Source organism: Uranotaenia lowii, chromosome 1 (assembly GCF_029784155.1).
Source record: "Uranotaenia lowii strain MFRU-FL chromosome 1, ASM2978415v1, whole genome shotgun sequence".
Classification (NCBI taxonomy): domain Eukaryota; kingdom Metazoa; phylum Arthropoda; class Insecta; order Diptera; family Culicidae; genus Uranotaenia; species Uranotaenia lowii.
The window spans coordinates 90342673-90353036 of record NC_073691.1 but is presented as its reverse complement, the minus strand read 5'-3'; the positions used below and the strand labels follow the sequence as shown (position 1 = coordinate 90353036).

Here is a 10364-nt window from a genome sequence, read left to right as displayed (position 1 = left end):
AGAAAAAAGAACTTTTATGAGTTCTTTTTATCAGGAAATTTTTGGATAAATATTAGTCATTGAATAAATATTAATAATTTCGTGCGTAGCAAGGGTCAACATCTATTCAGAAGAAGAAAAATCTCCTCACGAGGGATCAAGTGAACCCATAACATAACAGGTTTGTAATTTTGTTCTGGCAAATTTTTCTAGAACATTTGATCTATGTAAGACATTCCAGTTTCGAGAAATCGAGCTCGAGCTGAGGAATCAAGAAACCACATCAGGCATCAAGTCCATTCTTATACTAGACTCTGAAAGAACTAGGTATTCTAATAAAACAACAGACAGCAAATATCAAACAGCGATTGAAAACCGCTGTACTGTTTCCGCTGACTTGCATCTGTACCGAAACATTCTCTGGTGCCGCCCGTTGAGTACGCATTTTCTTGCGTTCCGGGGTTTTTCTTTTGAACTTACACCGGCATTTCCCAGCATATTTAGTTGCTCATCATCACGATGCTCTTTTTGCTGTGATCTGCGGAGAGAAATGCTTTTTCCTTCTGACATCAGATGGTGGCACCCCGAAAAGTCGAACTAACCATCCTGTCAGTTTGATCCGGATCGTGTCCGATTGCGGTCGATTACTTGCCTGGCAAACGTGAAAATTCGCGGTTTGGTGGAAATTCTCTAGAGCTGACTGCTGGCGTGTGACCGCGTTCGGTTATTAATGGTGCGGCGCTCGAGATTCGATACTTGCGATGTGGTACTTCGAATGGAAATGAACCATCTGTTAGCCGTCTCTCACGATTGGCAGAATAAAGTTCATCCTGACGATATTTAATTAATGAGAAGATTAATGTGCCACGGTGCTACGGATTAGCTGGATCATAATTGTTCGTGTCTAATTAACGGCCGTCATAAAATGTGATTGGGTTCCTGTAACGTGTTTCTATAGTGTGTTGAAATTTTCTGTAATAATCAGTGATTGTTGCATTGGATTAAGCTGTGAAAATGTCTTCATCTCCGGAAAACGGAACCATGCTGATGGAACACTTTAAAAAAATCGACGTTAAAGTGGTCAAAGGAGATGAACACGAAAGTTGGTCCACAAGATTAATGAAATTTTGGGGGCGGTTGCATCTCAAGAGAGCACTTTCACACGTGGGCTTACTGCTGTCGCTGGCCACATACTGCGGTGTTGGAGGACTGGTAAGGATGGTTGTTTTCAATTTAAAAAAAAACACGCTTTTCACAGCTACACTGGGTAATGAAAGTAAAATGAGGAAGTAAATCGAATTATTTGTGGATTCTACCCAACGGTTGAAAAGTTAGAGCAATTTCAAAGTGTGGCAATTTCTTCGTGGACACCCTTTACGCAATTTAAGGAAAATTGTCAGAAATTTATCCTCTACGATGAAGTCTTTCGTTTAGCAAAAGTTGTTCATAATCATAAAACTTAGCTTAGGTGAATTTTTCAGCGAAAACGGAGTTTTGAGGCCTAATTTTCTCTTAAAAATATGATGAAAACAAGAAAAGGGGATCAATTAATTTAATTCTCCCCTGCAGTTTCACCTGGACTACTCCCCGAACTGTAACGTGAATGTTATCCAGAACCAAATATTTGAAAAATTTGAGATTTTACAATCTAACGCAGCAAAAACGATCGAAATCGGTCATAATTTAACGTAATGGCATGCATTTCGAATTGAGTCTTCCGGTCGTGCAGTCGAACATTTTGAGGCCTCATTAACAGTGGTGAATATCATCCTTAAAAATGTCAGCCCATTTTTGAAGCCTAATAACTTCTTCATGTTAACTCTAATCGAAATGCAGTTTCCAGATGAAATATTTGTCATAATTTAGGCTTGTATAAAACCCGTATTCAAAGGATATCGGACCAGTGTTATTGATAAAAAAACAATTTTTTTTCATGTTCCTCCAGAACAAAATGTCTCAAAACCCCATAAAAACTTCAGGCTCGTAGAGCGACCCCTTCCCGGGGTCCGATCTGGCTCAAATTTGGCATACCTTGTTCAAAGCCTAGGATCAATATTAGCCTGCAGCGGAAATTTTTTTCAAAAGTCGGGTCATTTGAAGCAATCTAGTGGACAATCATTAAAAAACTTATCCGGTAAAACTGGGTTCGATGTGTAGTGATTTTAATCACTGCCGATAATTTTTTTCTAAACAAACTTACAAAATCTATTTTTTTTTTATCTTGAAATTTCGCGCGTCCATCTTTTGCAAATTTGCTTAACTGAAAGAGGTTTCAGAGAAATTACTTCTCTCACTTTCTCAAGTTCTCTTTCTATGGTACTATGGTATTCATACGCGCATTCCAAGTGATGCCATTTTTTTTTTTTGAGAAATTCAAATTATCATCCTTTATTTCCTACATTACCCCCCTTCTCTACAGTGGTTCAAAACCTTTCCCAAAAAAACTTATAAAGTTTGATAATATTTTACAAAATTTTTACTTAAACTTTTTGGAGTTTTTTTTAAGTCTCGTTGAAACGATTTAGAAAAAAACAATACACCGTAAACAGTACATTACCGTAAGTGCTAAAATGACATTGGAGCTAATTTTCGATAACCAATTTTTTTTTGCGTTTAACAATTGCATTGAATAAATTCAATAATCATAAAGCTAAATTCAGTTTTTTTTATAGAATATTATGTTGATTTCAACTGCATAGGTCATTTTCAATCGACACACCATTTGAAGGTATTGCAATCTCATATTTGTATAATATAAAACCCATATAGTTCAAGATTTTTTGAAGGCAACAACTCATATCTTTTCCATCTTAATTTTTTATTAAAACATAACCTCTACATAGTCGTTACATGTCCCTTTTAAAAAAATAGTGAACTAATCCATGAATTTATAATTTGAGTTCAATTTTATTTTGATATTTTCCAAATACCTCTGATGTAGTTAAAAATGAATTTGAATCTGTGTTAACAAACTCAATTTTTTTTCAGCAATATTTTTGTTCGCTTTCTTTGGTGTTATTTTTAACTATTAATTAATAAGATACTCTGTATCTTAAACATTTTCAGGGCACTCTGTGCCATTATTTTTCAAGTTGGAGCACTCTGTACTTACTTGGTACTCTGTACCTTAGCATTATTAAGGCACTCCGTGCCATATTTGTTAAAACAGAGTACTCTGTACTCTTTTGGTACTCTGTACCTGCAAATCTTTAGGGCACTCTGTGCCATAATTTTCCTTTTTTTCATTCATTGGTACCCTGTACCCGAACATTTCTGAGGCACTCTGTACCTCAACAAAACTATGAGTACTCTGTACTTCATTTGATGCTTTTTCACAGGGCACTCCGTGCCAGAATTTTTCAAGAGAGCACTCTGTGCTCAGCACTGGTAAACACAATCTGCAATTCATTGATAAGTAAAATTTCTTTCGTTTTTTTATATTTCCATCCAATTGTCGCGGAAATAGATGCGCATATTTCCTGTATTCACTTATTAACTTCATTGAACGGTAAAACGTCTTAGGAACAAAATTCACATACACACTAACACAAAACCGATTTGTATAATTTTTTTCACGAGAGTGTTTTGCAGTTAGCTATTACATGACGAATCAAAAAAACTACGCTATCAACTCACCTACCAATTGCGCCATTGTAGTGATTTTAATCACTGCCGATAATTTTTTTTCTAAACAAACTTACAAAATCTATTTTTTTATCTTGAAATTTCGCGCGTCCATCTTTTGCAAAATGTAGGAACTAAAGGATGATAATTTTTTTTCTAAACAAACTTACAAAATCTATTTTTTTATCTTGAAATTTCGCGCGTCCATCTTTTGCAAATTTGCTTAACTGAATGAGGTTTCAGAGAAATTACTTCTCTCACTTTCTCAAGTTCTCTTTCTATGGTACTATGGTATTCATACGCGCATTCCAAGTGATGCCATTTTTTTTTGAGAAATTCAAATTATCATCCTTTATTTCCTACACGATGTTTACTCCTAGGCTCGAACTCATGAACATCGACTCAGTAGGCTAGTGTGCTGCCAACTGAGCTATGTTAAATACAAGCCATATAAATCTACCAATGGTACGAAAATACACTTACAAGCCTTACAATAAATAATTAGTTGGTTATCCAAAATTGCGAAAAATTTTATCAAGTTTTTTAAAGTTTAGTAACATTTTTGTCACTAATTTCTGTAAGTGAGTTTTCTGCTGTTTCATAAGGTGTTTATAATTTTGAAAGTCCTGCCAGACATCCGGATCACAATTCAACATGGGATGATATAAAAAAAGTTGCATTAACATAAAAAAACAATATTTAAATTGAAAATTAAAAAAGTTTCTTTTCTTGTACCAGTTGTTTGATGGGAGACGCTGGATCAATTTATTTAAATCTATTTTCTTATTCATGGTTTCATTTCTACTCTCTTCTGTGAATTTACTGAGGTTAACAAATGATAAATCCTAGCTGCTTACACATGTAGTATAACATGTATGGAAATATCTGTGGTTTCTTAGAATTAAAAAAGGACAGTCCTGAATTTAAATTATTTTGAGGAAACGCTTAATTTTGGTTTTGCGTATGATGTTATTTTTCCTTTCATTCACAAATTCGATCAAAATACAAAATTTTGAACCATACAGAAACACGAAGGGGGGGGGGGGGAATAAATAAATGTTGAGGTATTTTATGTAAAATTTGAATAAAAACAATCAAATATCCGAAAGACTACAAGACCAAAAAACAAATTGTTGAAGATGGGAGTTATTTCAGCTTTTGTATTCTTGATTTTATTGAATTTTTCGACAAAAAATTACTTTATTTATAGGTTTTGTGCAATGATATAGTTGCAATTTTGTTGCATACAAGCTTTATTCCAATTTATTTTTTCGCATTATTTTTTATTATCTGCCCCTCGTGATGTTCCAACTCCGAGTGGCAAAAGAAGGATTTGAAATTTGTTCCGGCCTAATTGAGATTGAGATACACAGGATAAGACAGGAACAACGGCTCAAAGATAAGTTCCAATTCATTTGAATGAATTGGAACTTATCTTTGAGCCGTTGTTCCTGTCTTATCCTATTATAAATTATGATAAAATTATGATCTTCAAAAAGTGTTTTAAGTCCTTATCGATCTCAAACATTATCCTGCACTCAATATTTTGACAAATCGTATTGAAAAAAATTAAGACTTTGAAACGTGATAGCTATGAGAATACTGAAAATAATGGTGTTCAAACGGGGTCAGTTTTACTGGAGCATTAAAATAGGATAATTCAAACGGTTTTTTTTAAAGAAGTGTTTTATCTTTTTTTAAGATGTTGAAACAAATCTAAGCGGAGCTCTTTTTCCATTAGAAAATTAAATAGTAGGGACATACATAAATGTGTTTACTAATGTCATGGGTCTGGTTCATGCTTAAGGGTGATACGGTCAAAATTTGGTCAATATCAATTTGACGTATTTCTTTCAATGTTGCATTTAAAAAACCTGAACACCCCTCATTTTGAAGGTGTGTGTAGAATGTTTCTCCTATTTTGGAATTCACTCTTCAGTTGTCAAAATTCCGTCCAAGGAAGAAGAGCAGCGTATCAAAATTTTGCTCGCGCATCGCGAAAATCCGAGCTACTCGCACGCAAAGCTGGCAAAATCGCTCAAAGTTGTCAAATCAACCGTTACAAATGTAATTAAAGTGTTTGGGGAACGTTTGTCGACAGCCAGGAAGTCTGGATCGGGGGGAAATCGAAAATCGGAAGCCGCTGAGACGACAAAGAGAGTTGCCGGTAGTTTCAAGCGAAATCCTAACCTCTCTCTCCGAGATGCCGTAAATAAGCTGGGTGTATCGACTTACAAGAAAATAGTGACTCCAAATCGCGATGATAAACAAAATACGACGGCCAAAGCGCGATCCCGTGGTAATGGACGACGAAACCTACGTCAAAGCCGACTACAAGCAGCTTCCGGGACAGGAGTTTTATACGGCAAAAGGGAGGGGAAAGGTAGCAGATATTTTCAAGCACATGAAATTGTCAAAGTTCGCGAAGAAATATCTGGTTTGGTAAGCCATCTGTACCTGTGCTGGGATCCGCTGGACAGCAAAAATGTTTGATGACAAGTGGGTGAGCGTAGTTTTGACAGCGAATGTCGAGGTGAAACAAACAGGAAGCAAATGGAAAATTCCGATTAAAGTCGAAGCTTTTCCACTGTTAGAACGTGCAAAATTTGTTATTCCATATTAAAACTTAAACTAGCAATTATCAAGTGTATTATCCTACCTAATTAAACTAAAGTGTATCACAGGAAGTTGTTTATCACAGCTGATCATCACAGAGAGTAAGTCTTCTACTAAAATTTGTATAATTGTATAATGATTACTAAAGTTCGAACTCTCAATAGTTGCATCGAAACATTCAGGTTAGAGTTGGGTACACAGGATTAAAAAAATTTCTTGCATGCGAATTGTAAGTCAGCAGTTATTATTTATGTAGACATTTGTTAACTATATTTGGTTCAATATAGAGACGTACAGCTACAAGAAATTCTCGCTAAACAGAAACATCCGCACAAGGATCAGGAACTAATTGTAAGTTGCCCATGAACTTTAACATGCTTTACACAAATTATAATTGCGCCATAATTTTAGCTTTGATCTTCACAATAAATCTGTTTACGAAGATTACAAGGACTTATTTCTTCACACATTCCGAACAGTACCTGTGGCTTGAAAAGCAGCATTTTCATAGCTTCCGGGACTGTCAACCAAGAAATTTACGTGAAAGAGTGTTTGAATAAACGTCTGCTACCTTTCCTGAAATAACACGGTTGTTCCGTACTGTTTTGGCCGTATTCCATTACGGTAAAATGGCCATGGAGTGGTACGCCGCCAACAACGTGCAGGTGGTTCCCAAGGACAAGAACCCTCCCAACATGCAAGAGCTCCGCCCAATTGAGAAATACTGGGCTATTGTCAAGCGGAACCTAAAGAAGACCAAAAAAACTGCTAAGGACGAGCAGCAGTTCAAGGCAAACTGGCTTTCTGCGGCGAAGAAGGTGGACAAGGTGGCTGTACAAAATCTGATGGCAGAGGTTAAGCGTAAGGCCCGGCAATTCGGATTTGGAAAAGCGGAAGCCTAACTGAATATTTTTCCTGAATTTTATACTACATAATTAAACTTGAAAAAAAAATTAATTGGATTTTTTAAATAAACGATTTCACAGATTCACACGCGTTTTCCCTTGACCAAATTTTGACCGTATCACCCTTTACCACCGATCGGAAAATATACACAGATGAAAAATAAGGCACATTTTCCCGGACAGTATCCAGATTCCCCGCTGTATAAGCTGATTGATGATGTCTTGGCGGCGAAGTGCTCGTTTCAACTTGTCAGTTCGATGACGCGCTCTCGCTTAGCTGTGCCAGTTTTACGATGGACGCATGCCATTCATTGGTGAACGCCTTTGTGATTGAAAAATTTATTACTTTCGATTCCAATGTTGTTGATATTTATATTTTGATGAAGGAAATCAGTTGTTATCATTTAATTATGTAGAATTTAACAAACAATATAGCTAAATGTGACCGTTTTAATCATTTAAGGTGTATCGCATTCGAATGAATCTTCTACGGACCTATCTAAAAATCCTAAAGTTGAAAACGCTCATCGGCTCCACCACGAGTAACGTTGAGCAAACAATTGACGATGACGCGGACACTCGGCGCCTCGATTGTGCCTCACAGTGAAACGTTCAATGGAAAATGTTGATTTATGCTCCACAGCCTCCATCATAGAACATGCAATGGAAACAAGTCCTCCTAATCTTTTCCATGAAGTATACATATGTATTAAGGTATACATCGCGCAAACGATGGAAATTTCATAGTGAAATGTTATCTTGGAGCCAAGCAGACTACATCTCATTATTCGGCTCGTCCTCAACCATCCTTCGATTTAATTTGAGAACATTTAATTTTGACTGTGCGAATGAATTTCATTAATTAATTAAAAAAATTATGGACATGAAAAATCCTTAAAAATTAAAGTTTTACATGAAATTTAGATAAAAACCCTTCTAGAGGTAGGCTGAATGCCAACTGTGCCATTATAATAGGTTTGGACTCAAAAAAAAATGCACCTTTTTTGTAACTCTTGACTTTGTGAACGAAATCCAATGAATTTTCCAGTAAAGCTAGTTAGTAAGTATGTTTAGTGGTTTTTAGAAGTGCTTTAGAATAAAAAAACATCAATTCTGGCCTGGATCCTGAATGAGTGTGCATAGTTTTGACGGGTTCGGAAAATTCTTCTCCTTCAGTTCAATAAACAACACTGTACTGCATCACTGTTATCACTTATACCCCTAAGCTTTCTTCCTCATTCATTTGCCCGTTAACTGGGAAATTGAGTAACTGAAATTGTCACACCCACAGAACGTCAGTCATATTAGGTGATAGGTACGTAGCAAACTTTTCATTATTTTCATAGAAAACTTTCCAGGAAAATTCAGGCGGAATCTATAAAAAAGCTATTTTCGTTCGTTTGTTTGTTTGTTCGTATGCTCGTCTTCAATAGGCTCAGTCGTCTTAAGATCTAGAGGTGAAATTTTGCATGTGTGCTCATTAGGACCAGGGATAATGAAAAATGTTTTAGATTCCCAGATGACTTTTTTTACTAAACTCTTTTTACTCCTAAAATTCACTCGGTCCATGGCCGTTCTCCAATTTCTCGGACCCTGCTCGTCTCCTTCCGGATTGGCAGCGAACACCTGTTTTGCTGGACAGTCATCCGCCATTCTCGCCACATCTCCTGTCCAGCGTATCCGCTCAGCCTTCATCATCTTCTGGATACTGGTTTCGCCGTAGAGCCGCGCGAGCTCGTGGTTCATCCTTCGCCTCCGCACTCCGCCTGCACGCCGCCAAAGGACAACCGGTCTAATAAGCGTCATGTAAAAGATGTCACAAAAATCATTTGCCAACCAAAGAGTACTACGTATGCCGGCACCGAGATTCGATCTCATGACCGTTGGCTTAGGACACTTAAACGCTTACATTTAGGCCATGGACAGCGACTAGCATTACTGAAGGTCGTTTGTAAGTTGTAGAATTTATTTGAGCTATTTTTGTTGAAGACTGAAAGATAGTGGTTCAGAGTAAACAGAATGTAAAGAAAGTGAGTTTTTTGACAACCTTTCCCCCTCTCTCTCCGTGGACAAGTGTGGAGATTTGATCAACACCTACCCTCGCCCCTCATGTCGATACGGACAATTTGAAAAAAAATTCTAGTGTAATTGTTAGACTCCTCCTCTATTTTATTTTTTTTATTTACATAGTATTCCGTCTTACGACATAACTTGACGAACATAATTCCTAAAATTTACTCGGTCCATGGCAACCATTCTCCAATTTCTCGGGCACCCCACGTTCGCCAGATCACGCTCCACTTGGTCTAACCACCTCGCTCGTTGCGCCCCTGCTCGTCTTGTTCCTACCGGATTCGTGGCGAACACCTGTTTTGCAGGACAGTCATCCGGCATTCTCGCAACATGTCCCGCCCAGCGTATCCGGCCAGCCTTCACCACCTTCTGGATACTGGGTTCGCCGTAGAGTCGCGCGAGCTCGTGGTTCATCCTTCGCCTCCACATTCCGTTCTCCTGTACGCCGCCAAAGATGGTTCTTAACACTCGTCGCTCGAATACTCCGAGTGTACGCAGGTCCTCCTCGAGCAATATCCATGTCTCGTGCCCGTAGAGAACAACCGGTCTAATAAGCGTCGTATACAGGTTACACTTCGTGCGAGGGCTAAGTCTTCTCGACCCCAGTTGCTTGTGGAGTCCATAGTAGGCACGACTTCCGCTGATAATTCCCCCTCCGGATCTCACAGCTGGTGTCATTGTCTGCGGTCACCAGTGAGCCGAGATAGACAAAGTCTTCGACTATCTCCAGCTCGTCGCCGTCGATCGTGACCTTGTTATTACTGGACAAGCGGGTTCGGTCGGTCTCGGATCCGCAGGCCAGCATGTACTTCGTCTTGGACGTATTAATCATCAACCCAATCCTTCCTGCTTCGCGTTTCATTTTGCGGTAGATCTCCTCCACCGCCGCAGATGATCTGCCGACTATATCAATGTCATCGGCAAAGCAGATAAGTTGACTGGATCTGTTGAAAATCGTGCCCCGCATTTCGCCCACCGCTCGTCGAATAACACCTTCTAGCGCCACGTTGAACATCATGCAGGATAGACCATCACCTTGTCGAAGCCCCCTGCGCGATTCGAATGAACTCGACAATTCACCCGAAATCCGCACACAGCACTGCGTTCCATCCATCGTCGCCTTGATCAGTCTGATCAGCTTCCCGGAAAAGCCGTTCTCGTCCATGA

General features: G+C 38.3%; 1 protein-coding gene across 1 annotated transcript in view; it reads left to right on the top strand.

Moving 5' to 3' along the window:
* The first annotated feature begins 467 nt into the window (after positions 1 to 467).
* LOC129739553 (TWiK family of potassium channels protein 7) overlaps positions 468 to 10364 on the top strand; it is a 47933-nt gene continuing 38036 nt past the window's right edge. Inside the window, exon 1 of the mRNA XM_055731032.1 lies at positions 468 to 1191. Within this exon, the coding sequence (XP_055587007.1) occupies positions 994 to 1191 (198 nt within the window). The 5' untranslated portion in view covers positions 468 to 993. The remainder of the gene's footprint in view (positions 1192 to 10364) is intronic.